At 37.2% G+C, this 21,644-nt stretch overlaps 1 protein-coding gene across 3 annotated transcripts; it reads left to right on the top strand.

Moving 5' to 3' along the window:
• The first annotated feature begins 2,561 nt into the window (after positions 1–2,561).
• Positions 2,562–20,470, top strand: LOC127644676 (polypyrimidine tract-binding protein 2-like). Of its 3 annotated transcripts, XM_052127986.1 has the most exons (15): positions 2,563–2,808; positions 3,449–3,479; positions 3,662–3,722; positions 11,159–11,331; positions 11,961–12,104; positions 12,224–12,385; positions 12,503–12,613; positions 12,900–13,098; positions 13,429–13,488; positions 14,108–14,223; positions 16,278–16,311; positions 16,844–16,936; positions 17,075–17,291; positions 17,993–18,070; positions 19,870–20,470. In XM_052127986.1, exons 1-15 carry the CDS (start codon positions 2,801–2,803, stop codon positions 19,997–19,999), a joined length of 1,617 nt encoding a protein of 538 aa, XP_051983946.1. In that variant the 5' UTR covers positions 2,563–2,800; the 3' UTR covers positions 20,000–20,470. The 3 variants fall into 3 exon arrangements, with proteins under 3 accessions (XP_051983948.1, XP_051983946.1, XP_051983947.1); XM_052127988.1 differs by lacking the exon at positions 11,159–11,331 and having other exon boundaries at positions 2,562–2,808; XM_052127987.1 differs by lacking the exon at positions 13,429–13,488 and having other exon boundaries at positions 2,565–2,808.
• The last annotated feature ends 1,174 nt before the right edge of the window (positions 20,471–21,644 follow it).

The raw sequence follows: 21,644 nt of genomic DNA, 5'->3' as shown, positions 1-21,644 counted from the left end.
CTGTGAGTGTAATATCTATGTATTCACATGGTAACAGCACTTTGTATTTTTGTACATCAACTTGTGTTTTCTTACAAATAGAAAGGGACTATCCATGTCAGATAAAGGTGCCTGAGCTTTGTTCACACTGCAAGAAAAATCTGATTTTTTATAATGACTGTTCAAACAGCAGGTTATATGTGGACATACTGTATCTGATTGTATTCAGGTCAGACTGCAAGTGCTTTTGCTAGTACATCCACATTAACTGTCGTAGTAATGTTTTGCCAATGTTTATGTTTTCATGAGGGCAGCATCCAAATTTTAACATATTCTTAAAATATTGTGTATTTTGGCTGAAATTACGATGTCCCATATGGGACACCCACTGTCCTGTATTTTAGCAGGCTGCAAAACATCCTATAATGAAGCATGTAAGGGTCGGACAAGGTGTGTTCGTTCCATTCAGAAGTGATCATCCCCATTCACTATGCTCCTCATAGGCTTTACCTTCTACTGTCGGAGGGCTGAAAGGTGTAATAAAATGGTCATTCTGAATTCTGAATTTTTTTCCTAGAATTCTCTTGAAACAGTCCTTCAGCATAGTCATCTTTATTGTTTTTCCTTTGAAGTGCTCATGAAGGCATAATTTATGCCATCTGGAATGTCACAACAACTGATGAAACAACCTGTCACACACACAACAAAAGAAAAAAAAAACCCACATGAACTCCGATCCGACTTGCACATCAACAAAATGTGATTTTAATTGAATTCCAAACCATTTACAAATGTGGTATAGATCAGACTTGTAAAAATGTGATATTATGTGTTTTGGCCTGTTTAGACTACAAAAACCTAAACGGATTTGAGTCAGATATTTCTGCCTGTGTGAAAGAGTATAAAGAAGCTGGAGTCTCTAATTGGAGTAAAGGATTGATTAATTTAACCAGAACTGAGAGAATTGATTTAATATAGGGTGTAGAAGAATGACAGCACAGAATCTAACTTAATCTGTAAAGTGAACTATTAAACCTTTATTGAACATTCTAATGAGATCTTTAATTAACACCTATAAGTAATTTCCAGACTTGATAGAATTTGATTCCCAATCGAAAAATAATTGTGCATCACTTAAATGCAGAGTACTAGGTACTTGTTAAGTCTCTAAAACGGGGAAAAAAGGCTAAAAAGTAGAGTTGTAATTGACCCCACTGTTATACGTTAACCAAGAAATTCTATTAATATAGAAGCAGATCATACAGTATGTAATTTCATATAGTCAGAATGCACAAATATTGAGGGTTGTCTTGACCACCAAATTAATCTTTAACATTATACATTAATAGAGGATAAAATGTATATTAAAAAAGTAGGTCACAGTTTAAAGATTTCAGCACTAACTATTATTAATGATTAAATATAATTAATTATTAACTATTTTAAAGGACAGGGTAAAAATCATTCTCTATTAATATGAAATAAATATTGACAAAAGGGGCTGTTACACAAAGAGATGGGATTGAGAAAAGTGTTATTTTCTAGTTTATGGTCCTGTTTGTGTTGTTATTACCTTTTCTCAGTCCTTTGGGTTCATACAGGCCTTCTGTGAATGCTGTAAAAGGCTTTAATCAGCAGAGGTAAACAGGTTGTAGTGATTATAGCGGGGTCAGTGGGTGTACTGTATCGAAAAGTTCACCTGAGTTCAAGCTACATTAGTTGTACAGCACTGTTTGAATAATTAAGGAAATGCTATATCAGGTAACCATGGCAGAGCGAGCCCTGCAGCAATCCTTACGGTAACCACAGCATCATGTATATTCACACTGTGACCTCTTAACAGAAGCATTAGCTCTGCTTAGTTTCGGCATGGTTCACAGAAATAATAGACACCTGCAAGGAATGGCAATTTTCCACAGGTAAACTGGTGTTGGACAAGCGGAGGAGGGTTAGGTAAAGGTTATATGAAACACTATAACCAGTGGGTCCACTTCTCTCATCAATAACCTGATTCAGTGACAAAGGACTGCAAGCTCCCAATGCACTTGGTGACCAAGGCCTCAAAGGCAACAGTCACATGCGCTGGGTATTGGAAATCAATTCAAGCTATATAATGATGCTTAGGCCAAGCTGTTACATTTGGTGAAGAAATGTGTAGTAAACGTCTTTTCATCTGTGGTCAGTTGAAGCTAGACTGGGCCCTCAGTGCAATGTATGATTGTATTTTCCCCTGCTCTCAGAACAGTGAAGTGTGATGATCTTTCAGCAATCTGCAACATCGTTTAAAGAGTCACTGAGCTGCTGCTGAGAGAAACTGAAAGGTCTCAAGTTTATGTTTGAGCATTGAGACACTCACACTTATTTCAATGATTATTTGAACTCAAATGGTTAATTAGAAAAATATATTATTAATGTTCATCTGAATAAGTACAAATAATTCACAGAATCTTGGTATGAGTCCTGGAAAATTGGCAGCCATAAATGATGAGACCTGATTAAATTAGCCTTCTGTCCTCAAAACTGGCTGGCATGAAATCACAGATCTTATTTCTGCACGAGTGTATTGCTACAACTGACGCTGCAACCGATGTTGTTTACTTGTTGTCGTTTGTTGCTTTTTGATACATTTTAAACTTTTAAAATCATGTACATCGCGTTCTTAACTCTCGGATCGAATGCTAATCAGTTCGGCAGGGTATCGTCCGTGTTCGGGTGACTCCGTGAAGAACACCCTCGCCACCATTTTGCATAGTTACGCGCGTGTCGAAGTCTCTTCTGCTCCATCCATCAGTAGCACACCGCGGAGAACGCATTCCCTGCAATGGACGGGTAAGCGTACATATATGCCGCATAAGAGAAAACGTGCTGTGTTTGAGTATGGATTAAGGACATCTGAAACGATTTAGTCGCAATCTTTAGCGTCTCCTGCAAGGCCGCGCGTGCTGGAGATGCATCAGCCAATATCAGCTAATAATAACAAATGCGCGTTAGCTTCGCAGATCATGCATTACCTCTGCAGGCTATATGTATGCACTGCATATAAGAAAATAATACGATGGGTAATAAAATATCAATCAATGATGGATTTCCTACAAATGTAGACTTCTTGCAATAGTGCACTTATGCACTGCAGCTTGCTTCGCGTGAGGTATCTTTTGTTTGAAATGTAACGGGCACTCGTTTAAATGTCGAGCGGACAAGTAATTATACATACTGAATATAATGTTTATTTACACTCTCTTTAAAAGCTGCTTTTTTAGTACACATGTTTAGTTTATTGTAACCAATTACTGATACTGCATTGTTCTGTTTTGCTCAGTTTTACACTGTAATAAATAGTGTAATCGACAGTTCAGTGTACCGATGACAGTTTTGTATTCAGATGTGGTATTATTGTTTGTCGTTTGGGATTTGGGAGCACATCAAACGGCCCACAAATGATCGGCATTTTAATATTTTCTCCCTTCAGCATTGCAAGTGATGTTGCAGTTGGTGTGAAGGTGAGTGTTTGTTTCTTATGTCTTCATTATACTGAAATGTTTTATTACATTTATGAGGAAATCCCCCATATGGCCCATTATAATCTTGTAATTATGTTTTGTGAATAATTGATAGGAATAACAATTACATCATTTATTACTTCTTAACTATTGAATGATTTACTGAATCTTTGTCTTTCTAGAGAAGCTCAGATGAATTGCTGTCTGGCGGTCTCTACAGCAGTCCAAATTCTGCAGTCACTGGTAAGAGAAATTAATATGGACATCAACAGTCCTCCATTTGATCAAATCAAATAAAATCACTTTATTGTCACACTACCATGTACACAAGTGCAACAGTATGTGAAAGTCTTCTGTGCAGTGTCGAGCAACATAGCAGTCATGACAGTGACGAGACATATACCAATTACAGTAAACAACATAATTACACAACACAATAATAATATACAATGTACAGTAAACAATACACACAATATAGAATACATATACCATAAAAAAAAATAAGAGTATATAAAAATATATATGCAGTAATTGTATTGTGGAGAATATATTTGTCAGCCCAGTGTGAGATAATAGATTAATAAAGTGCAGTGCTGATTATTGATCGTGAGAGATCAAGTGTTCAAATAAAGTATATGGCAGCTTTATTTGACACAGGCCAATCTGATGATTTGGCAATATCATCGTTGAACTGTGAGAGGGACATCTCATAATTGAACATTTAAAACAATCCTGTCAGCTGTCATATACTTTATTCATGCAATGTGTCTTTATTGAAATGGTTGGAGACAGTTCAAGAGGTTCAGTTGTAGAGGTGTGAATAGGGCTGGGCAATAAAACGATATACAGCTCTGGAAAAAATTAAGAGCCCACTGCAAAATTAGCAATTATTAGTACGTGTTTGAGTAAAATGTACATTTTTGTTTTAGTCTATTATTTACTGACAACATTTCTCTCAAAAATATTGTCATTTAAAACATTTATTTGCAGAAAATGAAAACTGGTCCAAATAACAAAAAAGATGCAGTGTATTCAGACCTCGAATAATGCAAAGAAACCTAGTTCATATTCTTTTTTTAAACACAATACTAATGTTTAAATTTAGAAAGAGTTCAGAAATCAATATTTGGTGGACTAAAACTGATTTTCAATCACAGCTTTCATGCATCTTGGTATGCTTTCTACCAGTCTTTCACATTGCTGTTGGGTGACTTTATGCCACTCCTGGCGCAAAAATACAAGCAGCTCTGCTTTGTTTGATGGCTTGTGGTCATCCATCTTCCTCTTGATCACATTCCTGAGGTTTTCAATGGGGTTGTGGTAAGTTAAAACATTAGAATTGTGTTTTAAAAAATGAATATGAACTTGTTTTCTTTGCATTATTTGAGGTCTGAATACACTGCATCTTTTTTGTTATTTTGACCAGTTGTCATTTTCTGCAAAAAGGTAGCCACTAGCTATCTGGCTAAAATGATATCATTGTGTACTGAACAAGCCAGCACTGGCAATGCAATACAGCTATAAACTGAACGCAACAGCAACTCCGACATCAATACCATTGCTGTTTATTTATGTACTATTTAGTTAAAAGTTTTTTTTCATGATCCATAGTGCTGTCAGGCAGGAAAGCGTTTCTTCTTCGTGTGATGTTTATTAATCCCAGTTATGATGCATTACCACCACCTACTGAGCTGAGGTGTGGAGTGTCACATGAAAGTGTTTCTGTAGGCTCTAATGTCAGCTGAAGATGATTAAATTGGTGATATTTTATCGAAAAGAGATCACACACACCTTATGTAGGATTAAATCCTAAACTGAGTCTACTTAAAGGTAACTTTCCCTCTGGGTTTATTTGTAAATAAACAAGTTATGTTTACATTAATTCTTGAGGTCTAATAAACATGTGGAATGCCTTTCCTCCCCCATTCATGGTCTGAAATATATATTGTGATAAATATCGATACCGAACAATATACATTTTTTATTTACTTTTTTAGATCATATATTTGGCAATAGTGCCCAGCCCTAGGCCTCACGATTCAATTCCAGTTCAAAGGTTAACGATTACATTCAAAATGGTTGTCGATATTGAGGTCAATTTTCAGACATTTTCATAATCGATCGTTGTGGACATTAACGATCGATTAATTGGTAACATTAATATCTCGCATGCAGAGGACTCCAAATGTTTAAATATAATTTACATGAATACAATTAAGGAATGCAAGTATTGGCATTTTCCTCTTAAAATATTCTTAGTTCAGTGCATTTTAATACATTTAATCTGTGTTTAGTATGAATTTGTGAATTGTTTAATTTAGTGTTGTCAAAAGTACTGGTTCTTTGGTACCAAGTTGATACAAAAAATAAAAAAGATGTAATTATACCAGTGTTTCTGCAGTACCTGTAGTACTGAGCACCAACTCTATCCTTTACCAGCGCACAGTATGACTAACACACGACAGCTTTAAAATGCTCACAGGCTTATTTTCTTGCGTGATCTGTTACTCCTTTTACACTGAAATGGACAATCCGCTCAAACACTGGAAACTCCAGACATTAAGAATAATTTGCGTTGTTTGAGATGACAAAGCAGGGCACTAATCCACTGTAAACCGCATATTACAGGTAGACTATATATATTTAAATAATTAACAGCATTTGTGCTTTAATCTCAACTCAACGTTATTTAAATAGCATTTAAAACAACCGAGTTGGCTAAAGTGTTTTACAGTAATAACATTTAAAACATAACAATGTTCCAAAATTAACACATACACAAACACCAGTAATTTAAAATTTAAACTCTCCAAAACTGTGTCCTACATTTTATTTGTCGGACACAAAGGCCAGTGTAAAGAGATGAGATATCAGACGTGACTTAAGTCTTCAATGATCACACTGGCTCGTGTCACAAACTGTTCATCCAAAAAAGTGAACCTTCCGGCAAAAAAACACATCATAATAAATTAAGTTGAAGGATTTTTGACATAAATAATTATAACTGTATTGTAAAATGTATTGTATTGTTTATGGTAATAACAATAATAATAATAATTGAGCAATATATTCAAGCAAGACTGCTGTTGAATCAAAGTTTAGCAAAAAAATGCAATGACATGTTGAAAAGTGCTAATTTCACTTGTTAAAGGTTTTAAGAATTAATTGCTTGGACACTATTCAACATTGATTCACTGAAATTAAAGTGAACTTGGAGTTCTGGAAACTAATAATAATTATTAAACTATAATCATTCAAATAATTATTGAATGATTCAAAATAACTAAACTGTTGTTTTCAATGGCACATTATCATATTAGCCTATTTTTTCTGTGGTATTGAAATTGGTATAGAGAACCGTGAAATGTTACTGGTATCGGTACACACTACTGACATTTTGGTACCGTGACAACTAATTTAATTACTGTTAATGAATTAGGCCACTGGTAAAAATAATTTGTTTACAAGATATATCACTTACACATTTTTGATTTCTTTAAAACTTCATGTTGTGGATCATGGGATATTTGGGACCTTTGGACATCACATTTTTTTTTTCATTTGAAATCAACTCAAATCATAACACGCTGCATCAACACAGTCCTTAACATACTTTTTCTAAAGTGATAATGGTGAGATGTCAGCTGAATGTTCCTTCTTGCTTTCCCAGGGATTGCTGATGTAATTGTAGTTGTACTTTTTGTTTTCTGCCAGGTGTGTGCAGAAATCTTTACTGTTCATTTATAGAGAAACACTCCAGCAAATGCTCCAACACTGTTTTCATTGAGCCTGCTTAATCTCTGATTTGTGGGTCTTTGCGGATCTTCTGTGATTTTGATAATACTTGACATGAAGCGCTTAAACACCCTCTTGCGCCAGGTGACTTTATAAACAGCCTTATCAATGTCTGCTGGCTTGATTTCTGAAGACATTTGTCCTGAAATTAATTAAATGAAGATCAATAAGTTTAATTGATGAAATTATTAATGAATTTTGATTAATCATTAACATCTCTAGTTCTCGATGCATCTTGTTTTCAAATTAGTTTTATTAATACACACATTCATTATTATGTATTGGATAATATACAATCAGCCAGTTGTTTTTGCAACATAAACCCTGACTCAGGGATCGGCCTGAAAGGGTTTATTTTGCGATAACCAGCTGACTGTACATTATCTCACTTAATTACATGGCTACTAACCAAATAAATATGTAAATGGCTTAAATTACTTATTTGTGTTGAAATGAAGTAATTATGTGAGATAAGGTTGCAACTAACGATTATTTTGATAATTGACTAATCTAACGATTATTAGAATGATTATTTGACTATTCAAGCGATTATTCCAAAAAAATCACTTCAGAAATTTATTTTGGTCTTTTTTTAATATAAAATGATCTACAAATCCTTAAAACAAGATACATTTACTTGAGAAGCATCATGTAAGATATTTAGACTTGCTTTCAGAGAATGTATCAGAGAATTTATCTTTAATATAAGTGTATTTTTCCCACTTGTTCATGCTTTTGCCAGTGCAGTAAAAACAAAATATACTTATATTCAAGATTCTCTGAAAGAAAGTCTAAATATATTATATGTTGCTTCTCAGGCAAATGTTTCTTTTTTTAAGGATTTTTAGATGTATAAAAATATTTAAATATTGAATATTACATTCAACATTCTCCAATAACAATTTTTTCTTCTGCAGTATAGCTCCTAAAGTAAATGTACGTAAGGAGATTTAGATAATTATGATGGAAAACAAATAAAAAAAGACAAATCTAAAACCAATTTTTTTGTATTGTATAATGGGCTAAGACTGCGCTCTCTCACTTTTATGATCACTTCGATTAATTTTGAACTCACAAAAACAAACTCTTTCTTTTAGTAGAGCTCGAATATCTGATTTTCTTCATGATAAGATGCACACCCTGACATGCATATTATGATTCTCTATGTAACGGGCAATCACATTACAATCGAGGTGCAGCAAACGCGCGTGTGGGATGGGCGTCTCCGTGCGAGACAGTGTTTCAGCCAGAAGAAGTCTGAAACACTCACTGTTTTTCATGTGAATCATATAAGTGGCTCTGACCGCAGAGAGAAATACCAGTTTCAGAGTTTGTGCTTATTTATACAACCTGCTTCCTTATTATTTTAACTTTACTAAAGGATGCATTAAAGATATAATGTCTTTTTAAGACGATCAGACAGGCACGTTTTGCTCAAGCGGAACGTCAGGTACGGCTCTGTTTTATTTCCCGACGACACTGCTTTTGTATTTACTTATTTAGAATTTTTGTATTATAATTCCCTCATACTTTGCAATCTACATCAACTTAATCTGTTTGGAAAGTTTGGAGTGCATCTGAACTGTGTGCTGTGTTTTCTTCCTCTCCTCAATCCAAGTGCTGCCCTTAGCATTTCAAATAATCTCATGTTCCTTTAAAGGGGTCATGACATGAGAAACCAAATTTGCCTTGATCTTTTGGTATATAAGAGGTCTTTGTATCATTAAAACGTCCTGCAAGTTTAATATTTTAAGACGTCCTCCCCATTCTAAACGAATCATTTATTTAATCAAGCTCAAAATACAGCTCGTTCTGGATTCATGGTTAGAAGTGACGTGACGGTTAGAAGTGACGTACCAGCGTTTGCATATGACCGCCTCCAGCACAAGATAACTACGCTTTAAGCGCAAGACAACTACGCTCATTTCAGTATCGCCGTGCGCCTCACAAGTGTTCAGTCGATGGACAGCGAGCTCTGACAGAGACTACTTGTGCACAGGAAAATTACGATGCCACACAGATGTGCTGTTCCTGGCTGTGGTCAAACAAAACCTCTGAATAAGCTGCCGAAAGATCCAGGCGTCAGGGAAAAATGGATGCAGTTTATTTTTGCGGACATCCCAGTCACGGCAGTGTTAACTTAAGCGTTTGTTCTGTACATTTTAAGGATGACTGTTTTGAGAACAAATCTCAATATGATGCTGGCTTTGCCAGAAAACTGTTGCTCAAAGATAAGTCCGTGCCGACTATTCTGGGAACAACGACGATGCAAACTGTAAGTAATCTATTTTAAACTTTAAACTACTTTTTAAAGCGCAATTTCATTCATTATGAATAATCACAGTGTTTTTACTTAGTTTACTTGCATATTGTTCTGGCTGGGAGCGTCAATAATTGATACATAGGCACTGACGTTAGCCAATCATAACAGTGGGCGTTAACACTGAAGTCTTAAATGGAAAACGCCCCCAAAACAGACTGTTTGAATCAGAGGATGAGAAACAGGGTGGGAAAAGGTCATAAATCACTAGATTTTAAAAGTTTTTCTTAAAAAAAAAATATATTAATACTATAATTGCACCTAAGGGAACATAATAATACAATAAAAAAACCCATGTCATGACCCCTTTAAATGAGATCATACGACTATTCGACAATGGAAATTTTAATTATCATTGTCGATAATGTGAGAAGAAATCGCTGAACAGCTGAAATCCACCTCCAGTTTGCATCAGAGTTCTGTTGCTGTTTATTTTGTGAAAATGACAGTCTGACTCATTGACTATTACAAGGCTACTTGCCAAATGAATAAATAAATGCACATGAAACATTAATTTGAGTTTAAATAATTTGATAAGCTTGTAGAGATCACGCAGTGATCCGAGAAGCAGGAAAGATGACTCTCAATACCCGGATGACCAGTCTGATGCGTCTTAATCACTGCATGTGCATTTGTTACTCATAGATATCAGACCACTTGATGACACCATTGACCAATCAGAATAGAGTATTCCAGAGCACTGTGTAATAAGTAGTATTCAATTATACATGTTTAATTAATCGATCCCTAGCTTATAACTATAACCACAACTATCGGTTGCTGGTCTTGGGTGGCTATATGTGATCTCTGCTTCTGTAAGAGTGCAGATGCCAGTTTCTCCTTTCCACACCAAAGGTAGTAGTAAAGTGACACAAATAGCTGGGTTGCTGCTTAAGAAATCAATCAAGCATCTCGTATACACACTGATCCAACGAGCGAGAGACCTGCCATGAGCAACAGCAAAAGAAATAGAGAGCACAAGAGAGAAATGCATTGGGAAGCAGGAGACAAAAATGTATTAGAAAATAAAAATCACTCATGTCTCCCAAATCGCGGCCGCCTCATTATTTTCAGTAGTTTTTTTCCCTTTTTGTGCAAACCAGCGCAATAAAGGGCATGAGCACTTCTTTCATGTTGTTTGTTTACATGTTATTACGAATAAACTCACCTGTTGCTATGTGCTTGAGTTTGTGAATACATTTTGAGATTGTAGTTTCAGTCGGAGACAATGGTCGTGTGGTTGATACTTCCAGTCTGTGATCAGTTCTGTAGTGTGTGATTGGCTTTAGTATATGCACCAGTCTGACCATTTGTTTCTAGAATCTTACAGTGTCTCTTGCATGCACATAAGCGCCGCTTCTTCTGCGGTTTAAACTGAACTCCTAATCGATTCAGAATTTGAGATTCAATGCAGAATCATTGGAGAATTGCAATGAATAAAAGCAAACATTTTTTTCAATAGTATGTTTGGATAAAATGTCATTAACCTGATAATATGTGGTAATAAAATGGACTTCAAATGTAAGCTTTTGGAATGAAGCTGTATTTATGATTTACTTGACAGCTAATGGAAGTGACAGTAAGAAACTGAGGGTTGAAGACAGCATGGATAGCCCACCATCCAGAGTCATTCATATTCGGAAACTCCCAAATGAGGTTTCTGAGACTGAGGTCATCGCCCTGGGTTTGCCATTTGGAAAGGTCACTAATATCCTAATGCTTAAAGGCAAAAATCAGGTGTGTGGGGGGATGTTGAACCCATCCTTATTGTGATAGTAGGAATATAAACCTGAAATTCAATTCAGTGCTTAAAGGAATAGTCCACCCAAAAATGAAAGTTAATCCTGTACACACCCTAATGTTGTTCCAAACCTGTATGGCTATCTCTTATTTGACTTGGAACACAAAATTAATAATTTTTTACAAGTTACTCTTATTACATGCCAAAATAAAGAATGGGAACTTGAGCTTTCAATTATCAAGAAGCACACAAGCGTACCAAGTATTGTAAAAGTGATCCATATGACTTGTGCCCAGTTTTCAGAGTCTTCTGAAGCCTTTTACAATATATTTAGGTGAGAAATGAACTAATTATTCAGACTAATTTTGTGAATTACCATTTTGCTATAGTATGGCTTCAAAATACTTTAAATATATTGTTGTGCTTTTGCATCCCTTTTGGAAAAGTCCACATTCTTTCAGAGGGCGACCAGTGTATTGATAAAGGTTTAGAATGCTGTTAGGGTGAGCAAATGATGATAGCATTTATATGTTGTGTTTTTTCTTTTTTCATTAATTGTTTGAACAAAGGTTTTGCCTGACCATCAAAAAAGCATCTTAATTCTGAACTGTTTTTCCTCAATTAGGCATTTTTGGAGCTTGGAACAGAGGAAGCTGCTGTTACCATGGTGAATTACTACACAGCTGTTACACCTCAAGTGCGTAATGTACCGGTGTTCATTCAGTACTCCAACCACAAAGAGCTCAAGACTGACAGTGCACTCAATCAGGTTAGAAAACACATTCCCCCTGGTTTTAATGTTTCATAGCTATAGTCTAGCAACAATGGAAGTCTTATAATTGTCTAATTGGTCTAGTTGTAATCTTTTCCCTTGCTTTTCTTCTTAAGAGAGCGCAGGCCGTGCTGCAGGCGGTGTCAGCGGTCCAGGAGGGCAGCTCTCCAAGCTCGGACACGGCATGCGAGAGTATGTTAATGCCTGCACCGAGCCCAGTGCTTCGTATAATCATCGACAACATGTTCTACCCAGTCACCCTGGACGTCCTCCAGCAGGTCACTTCCCACAGCAGGCATCCATCTGGAACAAATGGCAGTTTAAAAAACAAGCCAAATGTATTTTTACATGCTCATGCTTCTGAATTAACAGGGCTTTGTACTGACCTCTTTCAGATCTTCTCAAAGTTTGGGACCGTCATGAAGATAATCACATTTACCAAAAATAATCAGTTTCAGGCTCTTCTGCAGTTCAGTGATCCAGTCAATGCCCAGCAGGCCAAACTGGTGAGTGAACGAAAAGCTAGATTGAGAACACTACCAACTCAATAAATATGTAATGATGTGCCAAAGCACTGTTATGAGATTTTTAATGTAATGGTTATGACCACAGGCAAATTATGATCTGATCGTGTGTTGGTTTAGCACCTTTCTTTATTTTATGTGATGAAATGACTGCTGCTGTCATTTCTTGTAGAGCAGCATTTTTATTACTTTTAGCCTGGGCTTTACATTTCAACTCTGGCTGTAATTATTCTTCTCCTCATTCACTCTTTCACCACTTTCTTTATAGTCCTTGGATGGCCAGAACATATACAACTCCTGCTGCACTTTGCGCATCGACTTCTCCAAACTGGTTAACCTGAATGTAAAATATAACAACGACAAAAGCCGGGATTATACCCGACCCGAGTTGCCCGCAGGAGACGGCCAGCCACCAGTGGACCCATCTGTGGCTGCAGCTCTTAGCAAAGACTCCACCTCCCTTCTTGGTAAGGTTCATGCTTTGAAAACACACTCCCATAAACATGTCCCAATATCACTTTTAAGACCCATCTTCCCTGTCATTCTCTGACATGCATCGCCATTTCCTGTCTGCCTAGCTTCAGTTTCAGAGCAGGGTACAGGTGTGACTGCTTCCCCTCTATTGTGATTCATGAAAGTTTCATAGTTCTTTGTGGAAAATGGGTCAATAGTGCCTGAATCTCAATTGCGTTTAATTGATGTGCCATTCAAACACGTTGCTTTAAGATTTTGCCACCTCCACGGCCCTCAGACTGTGTTTGATCCCGTAAGACTTTGACTGTACACGTTCTCCGTAGGTACTCCCTCTGGAATGGTAACTTCCTACTCTAGTGGTGGAGGGTTTCCATCTTCTCTAGGTACTTATGCTTTCATTTACATTTCTTTTTTATTTCCTAACCTTACTTGTATGGGCTCTTCCCTCTGAGAATCAGGGACTTTTCCAGGGCTGTAAGAATTGGCAGGGCTTTCATATTGAAAACACCCCAACCATTTGTCCTGACTTGACATGCAGGATTCATAAACGGTGTCACCATTTGTCAATAAGCCCTTCCATTCTGCATTATATACCTGACGTAATAGATTGACACGCACACTAATTAAGATCCCGTATTTCAGACAGACTGGCAATCTAAACTGCCAAATACAAGTTCCCTCTAGCTAAAGCAGAACGTCCTATTGAGCGGCTAACTACAGCAAGCAAAAAGGGCCACAAAAAGTTATTTTGTTTTCGGATATTGCTCCAGAGCATCAGTCTGTGTGAAATCTGCACAGAACGTTATCCGTCTAATGGCATATATTGATTCTGGGATAGGGGTTTGCCTGAGCTGTGTGGTGTTTGCTGGGTAGCTGGATGTGCTTGGTGCAGTGGGTGCAGACAGGTAGACATGCATGGCCATGGGGCTGTCTTCTTTTCTGAGCTGTGTGGCTCACTGGCCTGACATGGTTCTATCTTTCTCTCTCTCTCTCTCTCTGTAGGGGCCATCAGCCCTCTCAGTGCAGCGGCTGCCGCGGCAGCAGCAGCAGGAAGGGTAGCACTGTCAGGACATTCTGGACCTGGTGCAGTGCTACTGGTCAGCAATCTCAACGATGAGGTCAGTACACCTCCACAACACACACACACACACACACACACACACACACACGTTGGCTATCCTTATGAGGACTCTCCAAAGACATAATGATTTTTATTCAGTATGAACTATAGATTCTAACCCTACCCCTAAACCTAACCCTCACAACAAAAAAAAAACATTCTGCATTTTTACATTTTCAAAAATAATATCGTTTAGTATGTGTGTTTTTTTAATTTATTTTTTTAAGTGATTTGAATTATGGGGACACTAGAAATGTACTCAAAAAACACATTTATAGCATAATACCCTTGTAATTACCAGTTTGCAACCTAAATAAAAAAATAAAAAAAAACACCCAAACACACACACATCCCTGCTCTCTCTGTTCACAGTTGTTTCGTTGTGTCAATCAGGTCACCAGTATGTCTCTATGTTTTATATGTTTAGTTTTCATCCGTTAAAGGAATAGTTCACCCAAAAAATAAAAATGATTGTTGTTCCAAACCTTTTGACTTTCCCCTGTCTGTGGAACATGAAAGGTGGATTTCATAGAATATCCTGTCTATCCATCATCTTCGTGATGTTTAGCAGCAGAGCAGCGTTAATTTACTTGAAACGTAAGAGGAATTTGTGTTAATCAGAATTATTTTATTAGGTAATAACTTTCCATATGATAAACCTAAAAGTATTAGTCTTCAGGTGTTCCTTTTAAAATGTATTTCTATATAAATATAATATTCTCATGTTGTCTTTGCTGTCATGCTGGATGTTTTGAAGCTAATGCTGAAAAGTGGTTGAGTGTCTTTTAAAGTGAAGGAACATCCTCTCATCCATTTTTCTTTTGTTCACTCAGTGGCAATAAATATTATGCACATAAATTGACTGCTATCAATCAGAATGATGTATTCAGTCACACACAATGAACAATGGACATGAGACTTGTCTTACCTTAAATGTACCTGTCTCATTTCCATCTTTGTTGTATTCATATATTATGTTCAGTGTTAGTTCAGTATATTTGCAGTTAACTGATAACTGTAGAAGTTATTGAATTTCAGCCTGTAGCTTTTTGTTCTCTATTCTGACATGCAGAAATATACTGAAAGCATTCTTGCCAAAAATGGATGGTCTCTCTGCAGCCTCTCCTCTGTGCATTCTGTGCAAATTTTGATCACTGTCTCTACTCTCTCTTTATCTCTCCCCTCTCTCTTGCGCTTTCACATCTTTTCTCGAGCGCTCTGTCTGGAAGTAATATCTAACAGTCTTTTCTCTCTAAGCTGAATCTCTCTCTTCCTCTCCTGATGCTCCACTGCGTCTCTCTAAGCTATTCAAAGTTAGTATAAAACATGGTAGCCCCACCCGCCTCTCTCATCTCTCTCACTCTCTCTCTATGATTTCTCTAACTTTTTCAAGTGTCCCAGTAATTTCACCATCATGGTTTTTGTTTTCCCAAAACACTTGTGGGATTGTGGAGTTTTCAACATGATGTACTCTCTATTGATGCCATAACTCTTCAAGGTGGTTTTCATGCTTCCCTGCTGCATGGCCCAGCCCCTTTAGTTTTTTTCTTATACTAAAGTCTTCCACACGCTCTGCATGCTTTGTCCGTGTCTCACCATTTCTGTGCTGCAGTTAGTCTGAGTTTCGGGTGACTACGTTTGGCACAGTTAAAGTCAGGGGAAGAAAAAGAACAAGAGAACCCTGCCATTTTCTGACCAAACTCCTGCATTTTCTATGTACTGACCTTAATATTATTTTTGTCCCCCTTCCAACTTTTTTTTTTTTTTGGTCCCATGTTGCATTCAACCCCACTCCCTCTCCTCTGTGATTGGTTGGTCCTCTCTGATCCCCTCCCTCCCTCCCTCCACCCATTCATGCTTTGTGCCTAAACCAAAACAAATGATCCTCCTCGGACCAACTTGTCCCAATTAACTGCCTTGACCCATGCTCCATGACCACCTCACCATTCTACGGGAAACCACACTCCGTTATGGATGATCTGTTCATCTCCGCTCTACCTCGACTCTTCTCTCTTCCTGTCTTATGCTGCTTGCTCTTCTCTCCTTCTAAAGATGGTTACGCCCCAAAGTCTGTTTACCCTCTTCGGTATGTTATTGTTAGCAATCTACCTCTTTTCTTTTATATATTGTTTATTTCATTTCAGTTAATTTCTCTTTCATTTATAATTTAAGGGTCAGTTCATAATCTGGCACTAGTGTAACAGTTTCCTAGTTTTCCAGTTTAATTTGTTTTAGTTCTATGCTAAATTTAAAACTGAATATTTTTTATTTGTTTGTTTTTCTTTGGCTTTTGAAGCCTCTGTCTCTATCTTGCTCTATCTGTCTCTCTACATGTACAGCTTATATTAATGCATGGTTAATTATTTTGCATGTAGGCTTTTGATTTTAACTTTGCCATATCACGTGAGCTTGTTTTTGGAGGGCATATCAAAATAAATTGTGTCTGTTAGAAACACTGTGTTGGACTCTGCTGTATATAATTTGGAAGATTTGTACCATCATCTTCACCTTTCATGTCAGAACCGGAGCTTCTGAAACACTAACTTGTCCTTCCTGGTTCACTCCACTCCTCCTCCTTCCTTTCCTCCCTCTTCCATCTGCTTCTCGGTTAACTAAAGGTGTCTATGGTGATGTGCAGCGTGTGAAGATCCTTTACAATAAGAAGGACAGTGCTCTTATACAGATGTCTGATGGAAACCAAGCCCAGTTGGGTAAGGCTGTCATGTTGTTCAGAACTTCCAAAATGTATTAATGAAACTTATTTGTGATAATATTAACAACATTACAATATGATTCGAAACATGATGCACAGCATCATAAAATGTTTTATTCCTGGTGTCTTGATCTAGCCATGAGCCATTTGAATGGGCAGAAGATGAATGGCAAGATCATTCGTGTGACCATCTCCAAGCACCAGACAGTACAGCTGCCCAGAGAAGGTTTAGATGATCAGGGCCTGACCAAGGACTTCACAAGTTCTCCTCTGCATCGCTTCAAGAAGCCCGGATCTAAGAACTTCCAGAACATCTTCCCCCCTTCAGCTACACTCCATCTCTCAAACATCCCGTAAGTTTTAGGGTTTCCACAGTCATGGAAAACCTAGAAGTATTGGGTAACTTTAGAAGAGCATTTTCCTGGAAAAGTAATAGAAATTTCTAGAGTAAATGTACTTTTTTTTGTTACGCTCTAATCTAAAACAATTTTTTTTCAGTATTATTGCTTAAATATTGCCCTTGAAAAGAGCTTGTGTAAAGAAGAAATTGTTCGCAAGCCATATTGAAATCTTATTTGTGTTTGAATCCTTGTTTGTAGTAGATTAAGTTAATTCATTGAAACAGTTGGTTTCCAGAAATATCAAACGACTGGAAAAGTCATGGAAATTATTATTTGTTTTAAAACAGGTGGGAACCCTGAAGTATGCAGGAGATTGTCTTCTTCCTGAGCAATATTTTGGCACACTTTATTGATAACAAAACCACTTAAACTTATAAGACTTGGTGGTAATGGTCATGCAGACTACAGTCAGAATGAAAGCAAAAGCATGAATGAATGATGCATTTTCAGCAGATTTTGTCATTTCATTGAAACAATTTGTCGGTTATTCTGACTTAAACCTTTGACGAACTGCTCACCATTAATATTTTTCTCACAGGTCAAGTATCTTTGAAAGTCTCATATTAAAATGTGGCTAACAAAGACAAATTTTCCTTCTTTTTTTACTTTTAATCTGTGAGGAAATGCTAATAACTGCTTTTTTTCCCCTTCAGTGAAAATGTGACAGAGGAGGATTTACGATTGCTCTTCTCAAATGCTGGTGGAACAGTAAAAGCATTCAAGTTTTTCCAGTAAGATCCCTCTTTGTTTCTTGTGGCATCAGCTGTTTATATATATATATATATATATATATATATATATATATATATATATATATACATAGTGCATATACAGTATAAAGTATTCACAGCTTTTCATTATTTCCACATTTTGTTATGTTACAGCCTTATTCCAAAATGGATTAAATTGATTATTTTCCTCAAAATTCTACACAAAATACCCCAAATTACAACGTGAAAGAAGTTTGTTTGAAATCTTTGCAAATTAATTAAAAATAAAAAACGAAAAAAATCACATGTACATAAGTATTCACAGCCTTTGCCATGACACTCAAAATTGAGCTCAGCTGCATCCTGTTTCCACTCATCATCCTTGAGATGTTTCTACAACTTCATTGGAGTCCATCTGAGATAAATTCAGTTGATTGGACATGATTTGGAAAGGCACACACCTGTCTATATAAGGTCCCACAGTTAACAGTGCATGTCAGAGCACAAACCAAGCCATGAAGTCCAAGGAATTGTCTGTAGACCTCCGAGACAGGATTGTATCGAGGCGCAGATCTGGGGAAGGGTACAGACAAATTTCTGCAGCATTGAAGGTCCCAATGAGCACAGTGTCAACCATCGTCCGTAAATGGAAGAAGTTTGGAACCACCAGGACTCTCCCTAGAGCTGACCACCCAGCCAAACTGAGCGATCGGGGGAGAAGGGCCTTAGTCAGGGAGGTGACCAAGAACCCAATGGTCACTCTGACAGAACTCCAGCGTTTCTCTGTGGAGAGAGGAGAACCTTCCAGAAGAACAACCATCTCTGCAGCACTCCACCAATCAGGCCTGTATGGTAAAGTGGCCAGATGGAAGCCACTCCTCAGTAAAAGGCACATGACAGCCTGCCTGGAGTTTGCCAAAAGGCACCTGAAGGACTCTCAGACCATGAGAAACAAAATCTGAACTCTTTGGCCCGAATGGCAAGCATCATGTCTAAAGGAAACCAGGCACCGCTTATCACCTGGACAATACCATCCTTACAGTGAAGCATGGTGGTTGCAGCATCGTGCTGTGGGAATGTTTTCCAGCGGCAGGAACTGGGAGACTAGTAAGGATTGAGGGTAAGATGAATGCAGTAATGTACGGAGACATCCTTGATGAAAACCTGCTCCAGAGCGCTCTGAACCTCAGACTGGGGTGAAAGTTCATCTTCCAACAGGACAACGACCCTAAGCACACAGCCAAGATAACAAAGGAGTGGCTACGGGACAACTCTGTGAATGTCCTTGAGTGGCCCAGCCAGAGCCCAGACTTGAACTCGATTGAACATCTCTGGAGAGATCTGAAAATGGCTGTCCACTGATGCTCCCTATCCAACCTGATGGAGCTTGAGAGGTCCTGCATAGAAGAAAGGGAGAAACTGCCCAAAAATAGGTGTGCCAAGCTTGTAGCATCATACACAGAAAAGACTTGAGGCTATAATTGGTGCCAAAGTTGCTTCAACAAATTATTGAGCTAAGGCTGTGAATACTTATGTACATGTGATTTTTTGTTCTTTTTTCTTTTTAACAAATTTGCAAAGATTTCAAACAAACCACTTTCACGTTGTCATTATGGGGTATTGTTTGTAGAATTTTGAGGGAAATAATTAATTTAATCCATTTTGGAATAAGGCTGTAACATAACAAAATGTGGAAATACTGAAGTGCTGTGAATACTTTCCGGATGCACTGTGTATGTGGAGATATATATGTTTTTTTTTTTTATTAATACCATTTTATAAGTCAGCGTTTAGACAGTAATGTTAGTTTTGCCATCCAGAGATCACAAAATGGCTCTGCTGCAGATGTCCACAGTGGAGGAGGCAACTCAGGCACTCATCGACATTCACAACTATGACATGGGACGTGGCCACCGTCTTAGAGTGTCCTTCTCAAAGTCCACCATCTGAGGATCCTCTGGTGCTGTCACCTTTCTTCTCTCTTTCCCAGGAGTCTCAAGTCAATTCATTTTTATCAGTCATTCCTTAATACCCTATCAAAAACTTCAATGATAATGGCCCGTAAGCAGAATGCTCGCTCTGTATCCGCTCCTACTATTGTTTGTGTCTGGCCAGCTGTTACTCTCAAAAAGAAAAGAGATTTAATTTATAGGATGGATTGACAAGAATGTGCCTTACTTAGCAAAATAGCGTCATTTTTTTGGTCCCATTGCTACAGATGATAGAAGTTTAGGCACATTATGTGTGGTGAAATAGGAAATGTAACCTTTATAACAATCCTGCTCTATTTTTAAAGTCCTCACATGGTCATTTCTTGAAATCCAATGAGCCAATTATTATGTATTGAATTAAATATAAGTTACAATTTGATGGAATACACCCCAAGCAGTAAATGTACAAAAAAACTAAGAAAAATATTTGTGGCTGTAATAATAATGATATATATATATATATATATATATATATATATATATATATATATATATATATATATATAAAATTATTATTATTATATATATATTTTTTTATCTGGCACCCCAGGAACTTTTGTGATCTAGACCTGTGGTTAAAAAACAATGACAGAGGAGAGGCTACTGTGTAATATTTAGTACCTGCTGTGATAATTTTCTCTCGCCTTTGCTTCAGTGAGTCCTTTAACAACACCCCCCCCCCCCTTTTACGATTTTATTTATCATGGATCATAAGCTGGTATATCTTGGCAGTTTGACATTGTGATGTCACTTCAATGTAAGGACTGTTGGGAAGTAAATGTGCCTTTAGTCTTCTGCATTGTATAAAATTCTTATTCAACATCTGGGATATTTTTATTGAGGAGCGGAAAAAATGTCACAACAGACATCACTGTTAAATTATCCTTAATTGTCTTTGATTGTAGTTGTTTAAGGGGAATCACATACTGATGGCCTTAAAGGGTGTACCATCTGTTTGAAATAAAAAAAAATGTGGTGTAGGCCTGGGAAAACAAATTGAACATGAATTGAGTTTTTACCTCTTTAGGAATGTTAAGTTCAGTATAGAAGTGGCACAATTAAAAGTAAAATTTTCTACAAGCTCGTTGTTGACTGTCCCTTTATGGTGTAGTGTTTTTACCCTGTAGCATGCTGATTAAACTCTTTTCGCTCTGTATTCACCTCTGCCTCTCAGCTGTCTCTTTCTCTTCCTCTGCTGTTCTCTGTATCTTACTTAGCTCCACTTCTCTGATTTGTTCTGTCCATGGTGAAGGAAAAAAGCTCACTTACCTCAGTATAGAAATACACCATAGAAGTTTTTATTTGCATTTGTGATCTGTGTTTAACACCCTGTTGTCATCTGTTTCATCAGTCATTATTTTCTCATGCTTATCCATAGATCACGCAGTCCACTCTATGCTTATACGAACCAGAATCAATCTTGGAGAATCCTTTGGACAGATGAAGCCGATTTAGATATTTAGTGCTTCTCTCTCTCTTTTTTTTATAGATAAGAACATGAAGCTTTCAAAGAATAGAACACTTTCTTAAACATGAAAGTGATTCAGTTTTGGAGGGTTGTGTTGCTGTCTCTGGGATTTTGTGCTTGGCAGCATTTATAATTT

The sequence above is a fragment of the Xyrauchen texanus genome, chromosome 6 (assembly GCF_025860055.1).
Source record: "Xyrauchen texanus isolate HMW12.3.18 chromosome 6, RBS_HiC_50CHRs, whole genome shotgun sequence".
Taxonomy (NCBI): Eukaryota; Metazoa; Chordata; class Actinopteri; order Cypriniformes; family Catostomidae; genus Xyrauchen; species Xyrauchen texanus.
This window is presented reverse-complemented; position numbering and strand designations above follow the sequence as displayed.

Excerpts from the sequence above, each read along its gene's own strand:
- LOC127644676 (XM_052127986.1), top strand. Across the intron at positions 13,489-14,107 it reads AGGGTTTCCATCTTCTCTAG|GGGCCATCAGCCCTCTCAGT; the intron begins GTACTTATGCTT and ends CTCTCTCTGTAG. Across the intron at positions 16,312-16,843 it reads AAGTCTGTTTACCCTCTTCG|GTGTCTATGGTGATGTGCAG; the intron begins GTATGTTATTGT and ends GGTTAACTAAAG.